Here is a 22,047-nt window from a genome sequence, read left to right on the forward strand (position 1 = left end):
CAGCCCAGTTTAGAGACATGCCTTAGGCTTTAATGTAGGAATTTTAAGATGAAATTACTGGACTGTGTTATGGGAAGGTCATGCTAGAGGACTATGATACATTGCTTCTGTCCTCAAAATATATTAAATCTACTCCAGGCTTAGAATTTTTACTGTGACTTTAAAGAGAGGGGAAGAATTTGGGTCTGGAGATAAAATTTCTGCCCACTGAATCTCCAAACGCTAGTCTGGTATTTCATGAGATGTTATTTTCAGTGTTTAACTTGCAGTAATGACAGGTACCTGTATTAGGACTGAGTAGGAGTAGTGGGTTGCTGAATATGAGTTATGACAAACCATTTCTCTTTTTTAGTAGTGTTATTAAGATTTCTCACACTCTTCATTATTTCTCTCCATCTCCCACCAGAGGTTTCTACTTGGTAGCCACATTAATTCAGCCATCAGCAGTCAACAGAGTGGTGGAGGTCTCCAGAAGGGTGGACTTGGTTTGGGAGCCTGTGTGGGGCTTGGTACCAGTGAAGCAGAAACTTCTTCCATCAGCAGGAGGACTGTGACTATCCCCCTGCATGTCACCTCAGCAGCTCCAGGGGCTGCACTTTCAGTGAAGGGCATGGGGAAGGAGACCGTGGTCATATTTTAAACATAGTCCCCAACTGGATTACCAGATGGAAGTAATACCATGGGAGCAAAATTGCAGCCTGTGACTGCTTATGAGGGCTTTTTAACTTTTATTTTGATCACTTGACAAAATTGTTTTGGGTTTTATAAGTTTTATGAAGTGTGGGTTTGAGTTTATATGGGCTGACCTTTGGCAGCACTGTGTAGGACTTTGTAAAACATCTCAGCAATAAAGGAGTAAGCAAATGTTACTGCTGAAGCATTGGTGCCAGCAGTGCTCTTGTGCACTGAGGTCCTGCTCCTCTGATACACACTTGTGCAAGACTCCTTCCCACTTTTTGATCTGCCTTCTAGATCTCTGTTAAGCGAGAAGACATTTTTTGAAGATTAAGGTTTTGAGAAAACTGAAGAAAGTATTGGGACAGTTAAGTAGCTGCAACTCCCAAAGTGGATTTATGGAAGGCCTCCTGTCAAAATGTTTGTCCATTTTATGGATAGATTTGAGATAAAAGTATTTCAAATAATGGCCACAAATAATTTAAATCTGGCCAAGAAATCAAAAATCAATTTGTGTACATTAATCCTGATTTTATAATAAAAACTGTGTTAGAACTTCTGAGCCTGCAGACACAAACATGTGTCCAAGTTAATGATTCTATAAAATCCAGCTTTCTGAACAGGAATTTAATGATTGATGCTTCAGAGTGCATAATCGCATCTTTGCCAGAAAGTGTTTTTCTCTTCTTTGGCTCACAATCTGTCTGTTTAACATTATCTGAAGTAAAGCAAACACAAAGGTGTTAAGGGTCTTTGTGCAAGAGCTGAAGTCTTCTGTGCAGTTGAATGCTTGGCCTCATTTATTATAGGATTTGTGTCTCCTGGTCTCCACATCAGCTCATTTTAAAAAAACATTGTCAGCGTCTAAGCTGTTATTTGAGGAAGAGACTGATAGGTAGTTTTAAGTGTGTCTTTTAGTTTGTTGTCTTGACTGATAGGGCATGACAGAATTGTTCTGTTGCCCAGCTTTTCTCCCTTTCTTAACATTTGTCATCATGGCTGCATCTTAAAGGCAGCAGTTTCCAGTAGCTTTGTGTTTCCTTCTCTATTGTCTTTTTTTTTTTGTTTTGTTTTGGGTTTTTTTGGTTGGTTGGTTGGTTGGTTGGGGTTTGGTTTTTTTGGTTGTTTTGTTGGATTTTTTGCTGCTGTTGAAGGCCAGGGTGGTTGTAAGTGATGCTGGTAGATGGGATTCTTTCCCCCTGTGGATGCTTTGGGAAGACTCAGATGGAAGGTGGTGCACGGGGGGAAGGTGTGGGTGCTTGCTGCCATTACTGTTGAGGCATTGAGTAGCCTCTGAAGCCTGGGTGCCTTTGGGTCCCTTCAGCAGTTCTGGGGGAGGACTGGAGCCTGTATGGTGGTGCTGCCTGTCTGTGATCAGTTGCAGTAAGAGAGAGGAGTACAAAGAGGAGTTCAGAACTAATTGTCAGAGGAGACCATGGGAAAGTATTGAAATAGGAATAGCTAAAGTAGAAGTAATTGATTATGTGTGTAGAGTGTAACTGAAGTATGAGTGTGTCATTATATAAACATGCCTTCTGTCCCCTATCACAATGAAAGAAGAGAATGAACTTGATTATTGCTTAAAGTCTTTTTCATTACTGTTTTCTGTGATTCAGCTATTGATTTAAATAAAACCCATGCTGGAATATATTCTATAGTGGCTTTTCTCTCTCTTGAGTTGTTGAGTGCCTTGACAGGCAATGATTTTACATGATGCTATAATTCCTGTGTACAAACAGGTACTTCTGCCACCCTCCAACCTCCATCTTTCAGTGTAGCAAATGTAAGAAAAGAAGCTAAAATTAAGGTGCTCTTGTCTTCTTCCTAGGTACATTTTAGTCTGAAATCAGTTTATAGCAGAAGTAAATGGCTTGCAAGACTGCTTATAGGATTGTGAATGTGACAATTAAAATGCTGGTCTGGGCTGCAAGACGCAGTGAGATGGCATGAAGAGCCAGATGATGTTCACTCTATAAACAGATATAATGAAATCGCTTACAATTTATAGTTTTACATCTTTCTTCTTCATGAGCATGTACTTACTAACTGCATTCCTGCATTGCTCTTGTGTTCATCGTACCATGAGACTCCATATGCTGAAATGGGCAGTATTTGATATTATGGAGTGGTTTGTGTGGCATCAGAATTAAAGGAGGGATAAATATGACCATGAAGACAGGTAGGAAATCAGTATAGTAACACCTGTGAGTTCTGCACTACTTCAGAAATACACAGTATTTTCAAAGCTGTTTGCATTAGCAACATATGCTTCTTGCTGTCAGAAATTAAGGCTCTCTTTCATCTTCCAGCACTGGGCTGGAAGTTCTGTTGCTGTAGTGACCAGCAGGACACTGGTTCCCTGCTGGTGAGGCATAGAGCATTTATACCCATTTCAAATCTCCTAAAAGGCAGCAACAGTCCCAGCATGACACTGTGAGTAGTATCAGCAGTAGACATTGCTCATAAACTGGTTGGAAGTGTGTGTTGTATCAGCATTTCCTCCCGTGCTGTGATTTACAGCAGTAGGTGGGGGTGAGGAGGAGTTGGCAGAAACTGTGATTGCAAAAGGGAGTTTAGGACCCACCAACCTTGAAGGTTGATTGAATACTGCAGGTGAGTTGTGTGTCTACTGATGAGAAATTTAGTACTGTGTGTCTTGTGGAGGGTAAACCTCTGCTAGTGGAAAGCCTGTCAAAAAGGCATGATTTCTGGAGATAAAGACCTCAGCCTCAATAGATATATCATTCTGCTGGGTGATCTTTTAAAGGCAGAAAATAAGCACTAAGGAAGACGTCAGTAGTGGGAACTGTGTGTGATTATCTGCAGTGATAAGGAAGTTTATTAATTTGTTTATTAATCCGTTCTCTTAGCCCATTTGTTCCTCCCCTCTGGTTAAATTTTGAAAAATGAAAAAACACAGAGTGTGGAAGAACAATTTGAAATTTTCATGTATGAACAGAGTGAAGTCACCATATTTTGAAGCACAATGCTATATTTTGAAGAATACTACTAATAGACAATATTCTTTTTTTGCCTTTCTGTAGGACTCCAGAGCAGTGTCCGAGCGTGGTTTCTCTGCTGTCAGAGAGCTACAATCCCCACGTGCGTTATGGGGCTGCCATGGCTTTGGGGATTTGCTGTGCAGGCACTGGAAACAAGGTGAGGGCCACAAAGAAGCATCTGTAGCCAAGACTGTTCCTGCTCCCTCCTGCACACATTTGTGTGCAAACATCACATATGCAGATTTCTCACACATCTACACTACCAGCCAGCTGGAGTACAGCACTACTTTAAATTCTTTAACTTTTCTGGGCATAGAGTTTCTTTTCCTGCTTGTACAGAACAGATACATTAGAATGTTTTTATACATTGCTGCCACATTCTTGGAATTTTGTCTTCAAAACTTTTCTTAAGAGTTTTCTTACTGTCAAGTTGCAACTGAACTTTAAATGTACGTTCAGTACTCCAAAATCAGTACTCCTTTGCCCTTGGAGTGCCAGTGACAGGAAAGCATCAAGTGTTTTGCTTAACTTCTAGCTTTTCTAATCTTTCCTGTGATACACGATTCATGGAAGATCCATGTACTACAGCCAAGTGCAGTGAAATTTAATTAAATTTATTGTAGTTTCAGGAGTGTAATTAACAACCAGTACATTTTATTCTCACTTTCTGTGTAAAGGTGAAGGTTAATTCTAATGGATGGTGACAGACCTTTTATAGTAGGATTCCTGCTTCTGCTGTGGGAAGTGAGCATTTACTGGAACAAGCAGCAAGTAAACTTGGGAATAAGCTCCCTCTGCTTCTCCCACATTTATATAATAATCTGTAGTGGTGCAGAATTGCAGTTTCAGAACAGGTGTGCAGACAAAGTAAAATGTCATGCTTCTGAGTCTTTGATAAATCTCTTGCTTATCTGTCTCATCTCTTCCTCTATTAAACACTTGCTCTGTGGCTCTTGCGTGAGTGCTCCCAAATGTCTCTTGCTCTGCCAAAAGCACAGAATGCTGACGTGCACTGCCTGCCATCTTTAGTAGCTAAAGCATGCAGATTTGAAAGCAAATCTGAGAGTCCTATTTTTATCCAGGTCGCTTTATTCTCAAGTGGAAGGTGGAATCAAGGAGTTAGTTATTTTTAACCTGCTGCATCTGACAAGTTAATTTAAGTGGAAATGCTTTTAGTCGCAAGAATGAGTCTTGTTTTATTTCCAGATACATTGTGTGATGACCTAAACCATCTGATTACACAGAGACATATCTTCCAGAGCTTCTATTAGTAGGTTTTGAAGGCCCAAATAGATTCAATTTTGGAGAGCAAAAGGTTCAGCTTTTTGTCTTAGTGGGTGTTTCATCCATGGTACTGAATGCTTGCCAAAGAGTGAATGAGTCACCTTCAGGTGAAGAAGCACAGCCCCCAGCATAGCTCAGATGGCAAAAGCAGTCTTAGTGAAGGCACGATGCTATTTTAGAAGTGGTTCTTTGAAATTATGTTCTGTATAAAATGAACTTATTTTTAAAAGCCTCACCCTAACGGAAGTAACACCAAGAGGGGTCTGAACTGGGAGTCTCTTGCACTCTGCACTCAGCTGCATTTGCTCATGTCATTTTAAGTATGGACAGAAGGGCACTCTGAACAAGAGATTACCTAGATGATGCTACCTGCTACTGGTTCTAACAATAAAGTATAAAGCAAAGAATTTGAAATCTAATGTGAAGAACGCATCTGTTGCTTATACCTGTTGTTAGCTGTTGCCCTGTTTCTGCAGGTAGATCTTGTTCCATCCATCCATCACTTGTTTTTAGTGGTTTTTATCTTCACAATTTTTAGATTAAAATCTACAGAAATACAGATTTCCGCTTCATTTGCCGAGAACAGGCAAAACGTTTTTTAAAGTATATCTGATAGCATCAATCTGATAACCTTCCATTGGAGAATTGACTCCTGGCATACTAAAAATAGTACTATTAACTCTGTAACTCTGTATTTCTTCATTTCTTTTAGGAAGCAATCAATTTGCTTGAGCCAATGACAAATGATCCCGTGAACTACGTGCGTCAAGGAGCTCTCATTGCATCTGCCCTTATCATGATCCAGCAGACTGAGATCACCTGCCCAAAGGTAGTGTATCACATGCCTCTTAGGTGGGAAATTGTCTTGGATGCCAAGTCTTTAGTGCTTGGCTCTGCATGTAAGCCCTGGCAAGAGGCTGCACATGTCTTGTAAAAAGCCAGAGCTGAATGTACAGTGGGAGGCTCCTGCTTGGATCAGAGCATGTGCTTTGAATGATGAGAATGTGTCTGATGGATGGCAGCATTCTAACCCTGGGCAACACAAGAATAAATGCTCTTCCTTAAAAGGTCTCAAAGCATCTTGTCGTGATAGGAAAGTGACTGTAAAAACGTTGGTTTTGATGATAGTAAGCTTGGTTTGGTCACCATGCAGAGAGGTCCTGTTAGAACAATGTTTCCTTTGTAGTTAATCTTACATTTTTCAGGTGAAACAACTTCAGAACTGTCAGAACTGGCTTAGTGAGTTTATAACAAATACTCCATATTTTAATGGAGTTTTCTGCTCATAAGGCAAAAAGGGTAGCATATGCTGTGTTTAGCTTTTAAAAGTAGGTTCCCTGTAAGGGTGTGACAGATGATGATATGCAAACATTTGTACAGACTAAAAGTCCACATTAGGAGAAGCTCTGAGGTTCCACGTTTCACCTGCTCTGGTGAGTGCTGAGGCAGAGCAGTAGCTGGTACTTTGCTACTCATCTGCTGCATAATGGTTGCTTTTATTGATGTCATTTTAGAAATTAAACTGGGATAAAAACAGATACTTTTTTACTGCATTTGGATGAGAAGAAGGTAAAGAACCTCTGTCCAGTGGAAAATTTTACTTGGGAAAGTCAGAGAAGAGAATCCACAAATGCAGGTGTTTAGGTATTTCTAAGTCAGGGAACATGAAAATTTGCTGGCAGACAGTTTGTTCCTTTGAATTATTAAAAAGAAAAAAAGAAAGAAAAATGTTAGTTTTCACTGAGCAGAATCTGGGAATGTTGTTTATATTATAAGAATTGTAGTTCAAGTGAATAAGCCAAGAATACTAGCTCACTTGAATAAGCCAAAGGAGAACACTAGACTTCTGTTGGAAACCCTTGTCTTCCAAGATATAAAGTTTCTGTAATGTGAAGTTGAATTATATCTCTATGGAAAGAAATTAATTGGTTTTATCATTTGTTCCTTGGTCAGGTAATCACCTGGAGTGCTAGGTCTCAATATAGGAGATCAGTTTTAATCATTCTGTGTTGCTCTAATACTGGACAAATTGTATAGCTCTCCTATGCCTCAGTTCCACACCTGAAAGAATTAAGGATGATACTTTTATATATGAAAGGACATTATGAGAATTGATTCATTTTAGTTTGCAAAGCACGCTAGTCCTCTTGGGATAGGAATTGCAGTCTGCTCTGAATCAGTCAGCCATCCTAAAACATGGATCACTTGCTGAGTCTGCTTGTTGGAGTTTCTGGCTTTTTGAGGTGATAGGTGAAAGACTCTGTTTGTCCTGTAGGAAAATAGCCAGTGAAAACATAAATCATTTGAGGTGTGTAATAAGGCAGATCTCTTTTCCCCAAGAGGCCTGGAAACCTTGACTTCCAAGTCATGTGTGATACCTCTACGTGATAAAAGAGTGGTTAAAACAATTGGCCAGCAAATACAGGATGAAATGTATAGTTTGGAAGTCAGTAGCTTGTTTAAAAATAGGGCCAGAAACTGAAACAGCTCGATGCCAAATTGTTACCTGATATAGATACAGAAGGCAATTAATTGTCCAGTCATAGAAGCACTACAGATATTAAAAAACAAGCAGAAGCAAAATTCCAGATTACAAAATAATAAATAATACCTGAAATATTGTGGCAATTCAGGAACTAAACACAGAATATACAAATGTCGCTTTTTATAAATACCCCAAAAGTTGGTTATAGCCATTATTGTTTCTTGCTCAAAAGTAAATGAAGTATTTTGAGGGATATGCTTTCAATTGAGTTATTTATTATCCATGGGAAACTTTTTTTTTGAGCTCCCTGCCAGTCTGAAAAAAGTACTTAACTCTGATGTGAAAGGGTGGAGTTCAGAAAAGGAGCCATTTTTGGATTGCCAGGACATATTTTGATCTGATTAGATTCCTGAGTGACATGCTGGACACTGTGTGCCAAAGGGTCTGACTTGATAGATGTGCATATTTGCATTGCTGAATAAGCACCTAGGAAGATGAATGTGATGATTTTTGTATCCCACAAGCTGTATGGTCTTGAAGGGGTTACAGAGAAGCTAAATTTTATGCATCATCATCTCATTGCTTCTGAATACTTGGTGATGCTTTGCATGTGTGAGATGGTGATTTTAACAAAGACTATGTCATAAACCCTGGTCAGCTTCCTGTCATTGCTGCTCAGTTTTGTCTCTTCTGGGATTTTACATATTTTTCTAGTTAACATATTATTAGTCAGCTTTGGGTTAGAAATACTTTGAACTCTCTGCTGATCATTTGAAGTGAAGATGGTAGCAAACAATCTTCCTTAAATAGTTCAGGATTTTTTCGGGAATAAAATGCTGTCAGAGTTTTGAGAGATAAGCATTGCAGTGCTGAAATGCCAGGAATAAACAGATTTAAGAATCAAAGTATTTTGGTTTTAAAAAAGCCATTTTTACTGTGAGAAAAGGGTAGATGTATGCCTTTGAATTAACATCATTGTGATCTTCCCTTTGTGTTCATTCTCCTTTTTGCTGTGCTCGATCTTTGTTTAAATGAATAATTCAAAGAATTTAAATTTAAATTAAGAGTTTAAATAAAGGATTGTGAAATGAAGAATTATAATTACATTAACTCCTTGAACTTGCAAGTTGCTTAAGGGCCAAAAAGGGATAGCAGGTATTGAGTAAAGGTGGTTTAGTCTCTTAGGAGTTGAAATAATTCCTCCATGTGCAGCCAACATTTTTCCTGACCTCTGTTGATAGATTTAAGAACCATATTAGTGCCAGATATAAAATATTAACAAGTTTATTTTGTGAAATGGAATCCTAAATTACAGATGTGATGAGGTCATCATAACAGAAATCAATGACAACTTCATTATGTGTTTGTGACCTTCAGGGCAATTAAGTCAGCAGTTTTGGAGACAAACTACATGTTGAACTACTTGAAAAAGTAAATTCAGTTCCTGGTTTTGGGTTAGGATAGTCATCTTGGCAAAATGAGAAAATAATAAAAAAGGTCAAGCCTTTTCTTCCATCCTCTTTCAGTCATAATGGCCTTTTTCTCCATCTTCCTTCAATCATATTGGCCTATTGTCTTTAATGTGTGAAGAAACCAGGACCAGATTGCTGTTGGGATTTTTTTCCCTCATTTAGATGAAATGCTAGGTCTTGCTAGGGTACAAGAATGATTTTGCAGTGTTCTGGTAGCACCTTTGCTTTATGAAAGCCCGCTGCTGTGAGATGCTTCTGCACACTCCTTCATAAGGGCAAGTGTATGCAGAATTAGTCATCTTTTGAAGAAGATAGATACAACAGGTAAACAGTTTAAAACCTATTTTATTAGATTTTGTTAATGCTCCTGTTCTTAAGAACTTGTATTTGCCAGAAGCATTGTGCACATCACCTGCCAATATTTCCTGTAATTAACTGTTTATAAAATCTTGTTCTTGACTATGTCTTGGGCCTCATGTGTATGAATATTGACGGGTGGAGGGAGAAGTGGTAAATAACCTGATAAATGACAGCCCTCTGTGGTAGGAAATGGTGCTGTATCATTCTCATATCTCAAAGTCTCTGTTGTTTCCTCAGTGTTTCCAAGGTTCTTTGTTTGGCTTCATTTGAACTCAGTGCCATGTCATTTTGGCCAGCACTAATTATCAGAATGGGGTGTGTGTTTTGTTAGAAAGATGAAATGAGTCATTGTCTATATTTTAGTGTTCCTCCTGGAGTTGCACAAATAAATTTCTTGGTAGCATTTCCAAATTCTGTATAATTTTTGAAGTGTTTGAAGATTTCAAGGGAGAGACGAAGCTTGTGGGTTTCATAGCATATTAAATAAACTTACGCAGTAGTTTGGGTTGTGCTTGTTGCTGTGGTTTGAAGGAAGAATAATAGCAGATAAAAGGGCTTTTACTAGACAAACTCTGGCAAGTTTTGCTTCAACAGCTTAAGAAATGGCTGGCTGTTTACATCTTGCTCCAGTTTATAGGAGGTGAGTGCCTCAGCACCTTCTCCCAAGAGATGGAGCATTGGCTCAGTGTGAGGTTAATACCTTCCTGAACTGCTGCAGCCAGAGCTGCCAAAGCAGGCTTTCCCTTTGCAGCAAGGAATGTTTTCAGCTGGGACCTGATCCAGTCAAAATTGCTATTGCTGTGAAGCATTTGCTTTGTAGGAACAGCCTGAACAAGCATATGGGCCTGTTATGCATTTGGTCTGGATTTGCCTGGTCCCTTAGTCTGAGCAGGATAGTCTCTCACTCTTTCATAGAACAATTTTGCTTCCATTAACTTTAAACTCTGGAAAGGGCACACTTACTTAATGCATTTTCCAGGCCTGGCAGTGATCCATGGCTCACAATGCACAGGTATGTAGAATTTATATGCACAAAGAATGCTCTTGAGATGGAGTTACATATTTTGTATTTTTATAGTAAATGGCATAAGGACTGTTTCTTACTGCAGCTGTTCAGTGCTTGTTCATTAAATGTCTGTTCTCAGCTGATCTGCTGTAACCTGTCCCCATCACCTGGAGAGGTGGCAGGTGATCTGCTCAGGTTGAGCAGCCAGGTTTCTGTCCTTGGTCCCTTGCAGTTGTCAATGTCTCAGACGCCTCACTGCCCTGCACAGGCTCCTGGTGCCAAAGCTGGCAGGCTCCTGGTGGCCTTGTTGCCTGGGTGTTCTGTTCATGTGCTCTGGACAATGTACACATGAGTAGGAGCTGAGGAAGGTGTTTTAGGGAAAGGGCAGTGCACCGTGACTAGGGAGGCAGATGATTTCCCTTTCTAGCTCTGTGTCACCTTTCTGAGTGAGGTGTTCCTGCCCTCTGTTCCAAGGTGTTCCTGCCCTCTGCTCTGTCAGACTTCAGACACCAGTGTGAGCACCAGCAGTTCTGCTGAATGTCTTCTCACTCCTCCCAGGGTTTAGTTCTCTAAAGATTTGATTACAGTGTAAATTCTGGATTACAGTCCACCAAATGAGCTTTGTAAAATCTGTCTATTTTCATAAATATTCCAAACCCAGAAGCTGAGCCCAGAGTCAAGGGAACAATGTGCTCTAAACAGAGGCACTGGAATTCTGCTGCTCAGCTCAACAGACAAGTAGTTTCACACGTTGCATCTGTTTCCCAGTGTGTCTATTCCAAATAATACCTGAAGGCTTTGATTCACCTGCTCTGCATGTGGCTGCCTTTGAGGCCTCGTTCCAGGCTGCAAATGCAAACTAAGGTGTTTTTCCAGTGTACAGAGAGCTCAGATGTAAGAAGAAAGCCATTTATTTGGAACATGTAAACCTCACTGTAAGCTTTTATAAATAAAAATCATGAGAGCTTGAAAAAGCATAAATGGAGCTAAGCAAGAGCAGAGTTTGGTCTGTATACCCAGAATAAACCTTGCATTGTGTGTGCAGTATCTCCCTGCCACACATCTGTATGTGTGGCTGCCCTGATAATTTATGTTGCTCCTTTTTCTTAGTTTTAATAATTGCAAAGTTGTCTTCTTTGGGTGACTAATACCTAAAAACATTTTAATGCAAAAAGGAATTGATGAGTAGAGAACTAATATTAGCAACAAATTATTGGACTTCGGCAGGAAAATGGAAATAGTTGCTGTTTTCCCCTGACAGTTCTAATAAATGCATCGTGCTCTACCAGAGAATTTTGCTTGGTTGCTCTGGTGCTTCATGGTATCCAGACTGTGCATTGGTGTGAAACAGAGTCATTTTGATGAATCCCAGTTTAACAAAATGTTCTCAGCACAGTTCTCATGTCTCTAACTCATTCATTGTATGAATCGATGTTTTTGCACAGGTTTGAAAGCTTTCTGCAAAGCTGTGAGATTCCCCAAGCAGCCACATGTGGTAGGAGTGATGCCTGAAGGCTGCTCCTGGTGCTCTGTACTGGCCACCCTTGGCACAGCTCTGGAGCTCAGAGTGTCCTGTGTGGATGAGGACCAGCAGTTTGCTGGGTCCTGAGTGTTTTAGCCTCCTTCCCAGGTGCATTTAGGCTCTGGGAACATCAGAGGCTGTGCCAAAGCCCCTTTCTAGTGGCAGTGTTGAAGCTTGGCCTCATAGGACACTTCTCACTGAGCAAAGATCACTGGTGTCCCTGGAGAGCACAAGCTCTTTGGATATAAGAAGTGTCTGGGGATGGTCTGGTATTAAGGTTTTTTGCTTGGAAACTTCAGCTGTGTTTGCAATTCTAGAAACTGCTCGATGTTTCTGGTGGCAGTGCCTGGCCCTATTGCCTTGAGCTAGAGGTTTGTCCTCTTCTTTGTGGCTGCAAATGTAAATAGAGAATTTGGAAGACCAGGAACAAAGTGAATCAGTAACGGGGAGAATCTTGTTAAAGACATCTTAGAGGAATTCTATTCAAAAATACCTCCTTCGCTTTTGAGAATGTCAAATGAAGGCTTAGTACGTAAAGAGAAAAAAAAAAGACAAAAATGGCACACGAGTATCTGGATTAAAAATTAATTTTAAAAAGAGATAGGAAATACTCTTCCAGACATGCTGTGGGTGTGATGTGGCTTCCCAGGTTTTGACTGGATTGCAGACCAGGATTTTCTGGTCTGCTTTTTCAGCTACAAAAATTATACTTGAGCTGTATTGTTGCTCCATTACATCTCTTAAAATACATAAGTTATTAATTTATGGTAAAGCCCTAGATATTGCTGGATGTGATACTGTTCTGTCTCTTCAATACTTGGTAAACCAGTGAAAGATGAAACCATTCAAGAGAATGATGATAACATAAGCAAAGACTTAGCAGTTTCCTTTACTGTGTACTTAAGATATTGTGGTGAACATTCCATGGTGTAAACAATTACTTTATTAAATACTTTCTTTAATGATTTTCACTTAAAAGATAGGAGTGCAGTAGCAAAAATTTGCTGATGATGCATCATAGGGGCACTATTGATACAGGAGAAATATTGTGCAGTATTAACAGAATAAGTTGGAGGTTTTCAGAAATGGGAAGTGGAGGAAATTTATTGAAATGCAGTGACAGTCACCAAAGAACATAGAATAGTTCTTGCTACAAACTCATCAATTAGTCTTTTATTCAAGTGACAGTCTAGAGATTCTCAGGTTATTCCTGTAAGGTTTGCAAAATGTGGTTTGGAAATGCACGTCCATCCTGAATATTTTAGAATCACTATATGGATATCTTCAAGGGGAAAATCTCTGTAATTAATTATTAATGGAGTGACTTGTAACACCAGTGACTAAAGCTGTTGAAAATGCAAATGTCATTGTAGGGTGCAGAAATTAAAGGTGCTTCCATTAAAGATGAACTATTTGACTCATGCAGTCAGTTTTATAATCTCTTTCTTTCTTTTTCCTTTTTATTATTTTTAACCAGGTCAGCCAGTTCAGGCAGCTCTATTCCAAAGTGATCAATGATAAGCATGATGATGTTATGGCAAAGTTTGGAGCAATCCTGGCACAAGGCATTTTGGATGCAGGTAATTCCCCAAACGTTTAAAGCTGCCAAAATTTCTTAAACTTGTTTGGTTGCAATCACTGTAACATCAAATTTCATTTGGGAGATGAGGTGCTGGTTTTACACCCCACATATCATAGTAGCAAGAAATCTCAGTTTCCAAGGAATTTTACCTAATTAAAGAAATAAATCCTGTTTTGTGGTTTCAGTTTGTATCAGCATGTTTCTGTTAGGAGAGACTCAGCTCAGTCGTTGGGGCAGAATTCATGTCCAGAAGTCTGGACACATATAATATTTTTTCTCTGTTTTCTCACCCTGAATGTTGATTTATTATAGCATAATAGGTTGCTTCTTTATTTTTCTAAATCATCACTTGCTCTAGAAATTCGGATATCCAGTCTTCATATTTTTCTTTTTCTGTTAGAACTTTACATAACCAGTTTTTTTAAATCATATATAAGTTTTTATATATATATGTCTTTAATAACTACTTTTTGCTACTTCCATGATTATTAAAAGAGGTGGCACAAAGGAGGAAGCACAGTTAACTGCATCAATATTTTTTCAGACCCAGTAAGTTTCACAGACTACTGCTACCTTTTTCTAGTAAAGAAAACATCATTTCATGAACGTTAATGACTAAATGTTGAGTCAGGAATAGGATTCTCTAAAGCCATCAACATTTCACAAGGGCTGAGTTGCAGGGCCTGTTTGGGAAGGTTTCTGTAAGCAAAGGTCAGACAATGTTTTAAATTTTTCCTGCTGCTGAAGTAACACTTGTACTGTGCTGTCTGTGTCTGTCAGTGGCAGTTTCCAAATACAGTTTCTTCCATCTGGTCTCTTGTGCTGAGGCCTTCTCTTGCCATGCACCTTCTTAGCCCATGGAATAGGCAGAAACAAGCTGTTTTTTCCTGTACTCTTGAGACCAAGATTAGTCCTGAAGTCCATAAGCAAAGGAGGCTCAGTGTGGGTACAGTGTCTGTATCAAATCCCTGCATCTCCAGGCTGTGTGGTGGGGGAGAGGAACGTGGTGCTGCCTGCACCTGTCTGCATGGCAGCAGGTTTAAAAAGCTTTCCTGTTGGCCCTGTGACTGGCAGGCTGCTCTGTCACAGATGACCAGGCCTGCTCAGAAACAGGCACCACCTTCGTGCCTCCTGGAGCTCAGACTGAACGATGTTCTTGGCACCAGACTCTTAGAATCATTTTTGTCATTCCCATACTCTTACTTGGTTGCTGGGAACACAGAGACTAGCTGGCTCTGGGATTTTTCTCTCAGCAGTACAGAACTGTTTTGAATTCTGACCCTTAAGATTAAATCATAAAAATACAACTAAAACCTTATTTGCTTTCTGTGTCACCCATGTATTGTATAATGATTTGGAAACCAGAAATGCCTTGTATTAATAAACTTTATGGGAATTTGTGCCAACTTTAACCTCTTTTTTCTTGCTGAGGGACTCAGGGAAGGCTGTGAAGTCCTTTTCTTAATCTATTGCCACTTTCATTAGAGCCTCCTAAAAGAACAAATTATTTTTATCCTTCCTATACAACTGGAAGTGCTTATCTGAAACAATGAGTTATAGAATTTAATTATCACTACCAGGAAGAAAATGTTCTTTGTGTTATCTGCCACAGTTGGGGTGATTGAATTTAGTTTTTTATTGTGTCTTTTTTGTGGGGAGAAAAGTCCAAGAAGTGTAAGATTTCCAGTGTATAACTGGGAAATGATGCACTGGAGGTGAGGTTTTTGCTCTGACAATGAGGCAGCCATTTAGGCTGGTAGTTTAAGGGAAGTAGTGGAGTACCTTGGGAACACTGAAGTAGAAATGAAGAATTTTGTCATTGCCTAATTGATAAGCCCCAAAAGCAAAATTTTTCTTTAATAAAATAGGGAAAAAGTAGACACTAAACTTAACTTAGTGTTTGGGGTTTTTCCCCAAACCCCCCTTGCCCCAGTGGCAGTGTGAATTTTGGGAGATGGACCTTACAGTACTACCCAAGGATCCCTGAAATTTTTCTCTAGTATTTTTTGAAATTTTTTTCCAGGCATCATGTCACAGCTTTTATTCATCCAGCCAAAGATCTGGAATATATTCCCTTCCAGGCAATCTGGGCTGCTATTTAATCATGAAGATAAATCACAATTGTGCAATATTATATCTCCCCATGTTTCCTGCTCCCTGCAAAATCCTGGGAGTAAGGGTGGACTGTTTGTGGGTATAAAACAGCAGAAAGAAGTAGCATGACAACATCTTTTGAATATTAAATCTGATGCTCATTCAGGAAATTCCAGAGATTGGGTAATTACAGGGTTTTTTCTGAGTTATAGGTTAAAATTTGAAAATTAAAGTGCAAAAGTTTGATAAAGTCCAATTAAGCTGCTTGTGCAACATTCACTGGGCTGCTTGATTCAGAATATCTGCTGATAACTAGGGCCTGCTCCTTACGCAGTGATGCAGTAAGATAAAATTCAAAGTGAAGATTGGGGAGAAGACCAGAAATTTGAGCATACAATGCTCAACATGTTTAAGAGTACCACAAGACCTCAGCCAGTCCCTCCACAATGCTGTGGCAAATTCAGGTGAAAGAGCAGGAGATTGCTATCAGAGGAAAGATTAAGCAGCAGAGCAGACCTAGCAGTAGAAAAAGATAAGACCGAATCTTTAAAGACGTAGCAGGAAGGAGTTTTCCTGTCAAACAGCAGGAGATCTCTTGCTACCACAAAAGGAAGAAGAAGGAGATGGAATGTAGGCAGAGCGTCCTACAGGAGGGCATCAAAATGTCCCACCTTCCACTGCCTCTCCTGGGACTAACCCTGACAGATACCCAAGATGACAACACTGCTTCAGTCAGGGCTTCCTTTAGTTTTGGCAGCAAAAGAGAATTCTATTTGTCTTTAAAACTCAGACAGCTCCATTGCTGTCTGACCCTGCTTAGGTGGCTGTTTGTGTGAGGCTGGGAAAAGCTACTCCAGTTTGGGATTTTCAGCTACAAAGTGGCCTGACTTAGCAAGGAGTGGTGTTTGTATTTTAACAAAGTTAACCTCCCTGCACTGGGTCTTGTCAGCGGTAATGGACTTGCCTGGTGCCCTCTTCAACTCAATGCACTGTGTTCATCAGTAGACAGAAGATCAGATTAACATTTTCTCACTCTGTCTGCAAGTCCAGTCTTTCAGTTTTGTTTCTAGCTGGATGTTTCTGCACTACATCAACATATGGAGTTGTTTGGGTCTCTGCTTTGCAAGTACAAATCTAAGACTTGGTTGTCTGGCAGAGATGTAATTTTGCTGCAAAGGCTGCAGGAGCTTGTCTTTGTGCAGCTTAGATTGATAACGTCTAGAAACTTCTGGAATTGCTGCTGTTTACATTTTTTTTCTACTGAGATGGTGTAGAATAAAAACCTAGGCATATTTCTTCTGAATAACTGATAGTTCAGGGAGGCAGTCACAGAAAGAGAAGTTTCTATATACTCGGCTGTATATGTACTGTGTTCCTTCTGAGCCTTGTCTTGGGGATCATTTATAGGCCTGTTTTAAAACTGTTTATGGCAAAAGTTTGCCTTTTGCTCCCCCTCTTACTGCCTGTACTTTTGTCCAACCTGTATCCTGGCAAAATGAGCATGGAAGAAGAGCTGTATTCCCTGATTGTGTTTGGGTACTGTAGAAAAGTGTGGTCACTGTGCTGTACATCTGTTTTACTGAGTAAGCTGAGCTCACAATAAAGGAGGGAGGTGTATTCCAGAGGAGGAAATGGCAGCATTGTGGCCTGGCTTGCCCTGTGCAGCCCTTTGACAGAAACTATTTGAGATTCATTGCTCAGGTGTCTTTGTGGAGTACCCAGGAATGAATAATTCACAGACTTTTATGATTCCTTACAGGGGGCCATAACGTAACCATTTCACTGCAGTCAAGGACAGGACATACTCACATGCCTTCTGTGGTGGGAGTTTTGGTCTTCACCCAGTTTTGGTTCTGGTTCCCTCTGTCGCACTTCTTGTCACTGGCATTCACCCCCACCTGTGTCATTGGCCTTAACAAGGATCTTAAGGTATGTAATGAGAAGAGACTGAAAAGTTGCTTGGAATATTTGAGTGGTTTCCAAGACATGTTCATGGATTTGTTGGTTTTCTTTGCATGTTTCCAACTTGTTTGTGCCAGGAAAGGTACTAACTGGAAGAAATCTGAAAAACAGGCTTAAATTACAGAGCTAGTGGTGGGAATGGGAGCAAGAAAAATGTAGAGAGCAGACACTGACCTCTTTACTTCAAAGTAGCTTAAAAAGAAAGGAAAACTCTATTTAGAGTATTTAGGCAGAGGCCACCCCATTATCACTCTTGGAGGTCAGGGTTATTTTTTTAAAAAGTGTGTTGCCCCCTTGGCCTCCCAGATAAATTACGTGATGTTCTCCCCTAGGAAATCTAGCAGTGGGAAAAGAGGATTTGTTTGAATTCCTTGGAGAGTAAACATTAAACTGAGCAGTCATGGGCACTGCACTTTTCTTGTGCATCTGTTCTTCCAGCTATCAGCTGTGGTACACCCCCTGTAAGCTGTGTACCATGCTGGGACTTCTCTGCTGAAGAACTAATCTAGGAAGTTCCACAAAAAAGCTTCTGGATGTAGCAGCATGGGGATGTTTAAGAACTTGGATTGGCTACCAAAAGATGCTTTCTACCTTTGCTTAAGTAGCCAAGAGTAAGAGAATGTGTGACACTGGTAACTCACCCCCAAATGTACAGTCCTTTGGCAGGAAGAGGATGTCAGTGCTTGGTTTGCCCTCGCGTGCATTGACAGAGCTGATCTTCATTTAGATCTTAAACCAATTTTGTGTTAATACACCCAAACACAGCAACAACATCCAAACCACAAAAGCTTTGAAGCAATGAAAACAAAGCATGGTGTGAATAGGATAGAGTGTATGGAGATGGCTAGGAGAGCTTGCCAGAGTCAAATTATAGAATAATTAAATAACATTGTTCTAGTTGAACCACTGCCACTGATAACAGTTTCTCGGCTTCCGGAGAGGGAGAAGGGGAAGCTTGTATTCTTTAGAGGATCTGTGTTTGTCTCTGCTGGAAGGAAAATGAAGCTAAAGTAATTATTCTGCTATGGATTTTTCCCCTGCTTTTCTAGTTTTTAACATTGTTTTAAACTCTTTGTCTTAGATGCCAAAAGTCCAGTACAAGTCCAACTGTAAGCCGTCCACGTTTGCCTACCCCCCACCTCTTGAGGTACCAAAGGAAAAGGAGAAAGAAAAGGTATTTGAGCTGACTTTCTGTGTAATGACTAACCCCTTCTCCCTCCTAATATAAACGTTGACTTTGGTGGTACTACTAGGGCACAGGAAAAATTGGTAGGTGCTGTAGTCTCTGAAAGAGAATTCTAGGTAAATTTTCCTGCTGTGCCTGGGACTGTTGCTGATTGTGGCATACAAATGCTTTGCTATTGAATTGCTGCAACCTCCCTTCTCTGAAGTGGTCAAGCAGAAATATTGAATAAAAAACTTGCTTTCCATGCCCTACTGACTTGTATGTGCATCATCCAGCACAGCAGGGTCCTTTTCTGTGACTTGAGCTCCAAAATGCTGCTCTAGTGCAACCCTTGAGAATATTAAGTGGGACACTTCTCAAATAGTCCCATATGGAAGGAGCAGCAGGCCCATGTGCTAGAATAATAGCTGTCAGCTCCATGGATTGCAAAAAGGTGAGTGTGGCACTGAGAATATCTCGGTATTGAAAAGGAGAAGATGAGACCTGTGGGGTCACAAGTGGGACAATAGTGGAAGCAATTTGTCTCCTGGCACAGGATGGTAAAAGCTGTTGAGCAGAGCACAGCAATGGGCAGAGCAGCCCTTAGGGAGCAATTGCAGCAGTGGAGACCTCAGGCGTGTCATGCTGATGAATGACATGGTGTGAAAACTGTAAAACATTTTACCAGAATTGACTGCTGGACAGGACAGATTTCCAAGCCACCAAGGAATCCAGAAATTAACTCTGATGAAAGGCAAAGCTCACTGCTTATAGCTGTTTTCTTGCCTTTGAAAAGGATGTGATTTGGACAAATCTTTTCTCTTTAAACTTCCCTGGCCAAAAATTAAAATGTGCCAAGAGCCCAGATTTATTCTCACCAGCAACATAATAAATGCTGTTGCTCCCTGACCCTCTCAGAAGGTTGCTGCCATTTGTTCCCAAAAGACTCCAGCATGAGGGACTGAAACTCATTATATGCTGTTGGGTCACACTGAATGCCTCATCTGTTGCCATATCCAGGTTTCCACTGCTGTGCTGTCCATCACTGCAAAAGCCAAGAAGAAGGAAAAGGAAAAGGAGAAAGAGAAGAAGGAAGAGGAAAAGATGGAAGTGGTGGGTGCACACATTGAAACTTAAATGTCTTCTTTCTTCTTCCCCCTGCCCCTTATAAATGTGGAAGGTGTGTCATGAAAGTTGGCACTCACTTATCTCTGTCCTCTTGCCACCTGTGTTTTGAGCAAAGCACTGACACACATTGCTGCAGACACTGCTTAGTACCTTTACTTTGTGTGTGCACTGTTAAAAGCAAGAGGTGCTATTAATTGTGAATCTGTTATTTCTGAGAAATAAATCTTCCTCAGTGTTAAGTAACTGACTTCCTTAAAGTCAAAAGCTTGTTTTGACAGGTCTATGTGCCTTCAACGGCATGAACCTTATGACTATTATTTCATTACCTACTGGTTTTAGACTCAGAGGAATTTTATCTCTTATCCATGTAATTTTCTTACTAATGCGGAAAAAGTCTTAGTAATTTCACGTCCTTGGGCCCTCTGACCTTTTAAAAAGAAGCGTTGTAGCAGTTGCTTGATCGTGTCTAATTGAGAGCAGTGAAGAGTTTAAACTTCCCGGTTTTGCACATGCTTCACTTCCTATTCTGAAATGTTCACCTTTTTGGCAGCAGACTCTTATGTGGCTTTGCCCAGCTATCAAAATGCCAAACATGTATCCACACTCAGCTCAGAACCAGCTGAGGTTTGAGCACAGGTTCCATGTGCTTCTCAGTAGTTATGGTGATTGCTTTGGTCCTCTCATGATTTCTTTCAGCTCATACACCTGACACTGGCACTTGTCATCCTTATCTGTGAGTAATGTGTCATCCTGGAGTAAGCTGAGTAATGGAGAAATGAATATTTGGTAGTTGCTGTAATTTGGAAAACATATGGCAGCTAAAATTCTTGCAGTACTGACAAAGGACCCTTTCTTTTGTGCCCTGCTCATAAATGCAAATATTCCAAAAACAATTTTAAGCTGAAAGTGCATTGTGGACCCATAGAATTCTTTAGGTTTGAAAGACCTCTAAGTCCAACTTAACCCCTGTAATGCCAAAGTCACCACCAAACTATGTCCCCAGTGCCACATTTACACATCTTTTAAATACCACCCACGATGGTGATTCCACCAATCTCCTGGGCAGCCTCTTCAAGTGCTTGACAACATTTTGAAAAAGAAATTTTTTCTAATATTCGACCTAAACCTCTTCTGGCACAACCTGAGATCATTTCCTCTTGTCTCATGTCTTGTTACCTGGGAGAATGACCTCCACCTATCTCCACCCCCCTGTCAGGGACTTGTAGAGAGTGATAAGGTCCCCACTGAGGTTTCTTTTCTCCAGGCTGAGCCCCTCCAGCTCTTTCAGCTGCTCCTCACAGGTCTCATTCTCCAGTTCTGCTGCCCTTTTCTGGACACACTCCAGCACCTCCATGTCTGTCTTGAAGGGAGGGGCCCAAAACTGAACACAGGGTTCAAGGTGTGACCTCACCAGTCCCAAGGACAGGGGACAGTCACTGCCCTGGTCCTGCTGTCCACACACTACTGATGACACAAGCCATGATGCCATTGACTTTTTTGGCCACCTGAGCACTTGGTGCCTTGTGTTCAGCCACTGTCAACCAGCACCCTCAGGAGCTTTCCCTTTTGGCCTCTTTAATTTAAATTTTAGTCTAACAAAACCCCCACACATGGCAAAAGATCAAAGGTCTATGTGTAAAATAACCTTTCTAGACCTATGTAGGTGTGACCACATTGTAGGCATTGAATGTCATGCAGCTGGCCCAGAAAATTAATCATCTCATGTATGCAAAGTATAATCTCTGGGTTTTGGGTTTTTTCTCTTTTGTCAAGTTTCCTTGTCACCAAACATGGCCTTTTCTTTGAATTATTCTTACAGTTCTATGTAGTGAGCAAAATGTGCTGAACAGATGCATATTTCTTCTAAAATTGCTACAACCTACATTTAAGTGCAGGTGTTGAGAGGAAGCAATGTATTAGAAGGGTCTCACATGTTGTGTCCATGTGTGTGTCCAGATTTTTGAAAAGTTTCCTTGGCTGAATTGAGCAGAAAAACAAGGATAGTAAACAAGGAGCTTGCTGCCACCTGCTGTGTTTGAGTGTTTTGCCATTGTCCTAATGTTTTAGAGGTATCATTGCTTTCCTGTTTTCCTCTTATGCCTGTTATATGACTAGTTATCCATAGCTTCCAAGGGATCTGCTCAGCAATGAGCAGCTGCTGTGTCAGAGAAAGTCCTGTCTGCTGTTACAGGATGTGCCATGTATTCAACGGTGTTCCCGATAGTTTCCTACTCGTTGTTCCCATCTTTTCTGCATTTTTTTTTGTTTGCTACTCAAATGTTTCTGAGCAGAAGGGAAAAGATGACCCAT

General features: G+C 40.5%; 1 protein-coding gene across 1 annotated transcript in view; it reads left to right on the forward strand.

Moving 5' to 3' along the window:
• Positions 1-22,047, forward strand: part of PSMD1 (proteasome 26S subunit, non-ATPase 1) — a 66,829-nt gene that overhangs the window by 41,096 nt on the left and 3,686 nt on the right. Inside the window, exons 17-22 of the mRNA XM_014871637.2 lie at positions 3,720-3,834; positions 5,674-5,790; positions 13,284-13,386; positions 17,242-17,411; positions 18,526-18,618; positions 19,630-19,722. Of these exons, the coding sequence (XP_014727123.1) occupies positions 3,720-3,834; positions 5,674-5,790; positions 13,284-13,386; positions 17,242-17,411; positions 18,526-18,618; positions 19,630-19,722 (691 nt within the window). The remainder of the gene's footprint in view (positions 1-3,719; positions 3,835-5,673; positions 5,791-13,283; positions 13,387-17,241; positions 17,412-18,525; positions 18,619-19,629; positions 19,723-22,047) is intronic.

This window comes from Sturnus vulgaris, chromosome 10, assembly GCF_052056855.1.
Source record: "Sturnus vulgaris isolate bStuVul1 chromosome 10, bStuVul1.hap1, whole genome shotgun sequence".
Lineage (NCBI taxonomy): Eukaryota > Metazoa > Chordata > Aves > Passeriformes > Sturnidae > Sturnus > Sturnus vulgaris.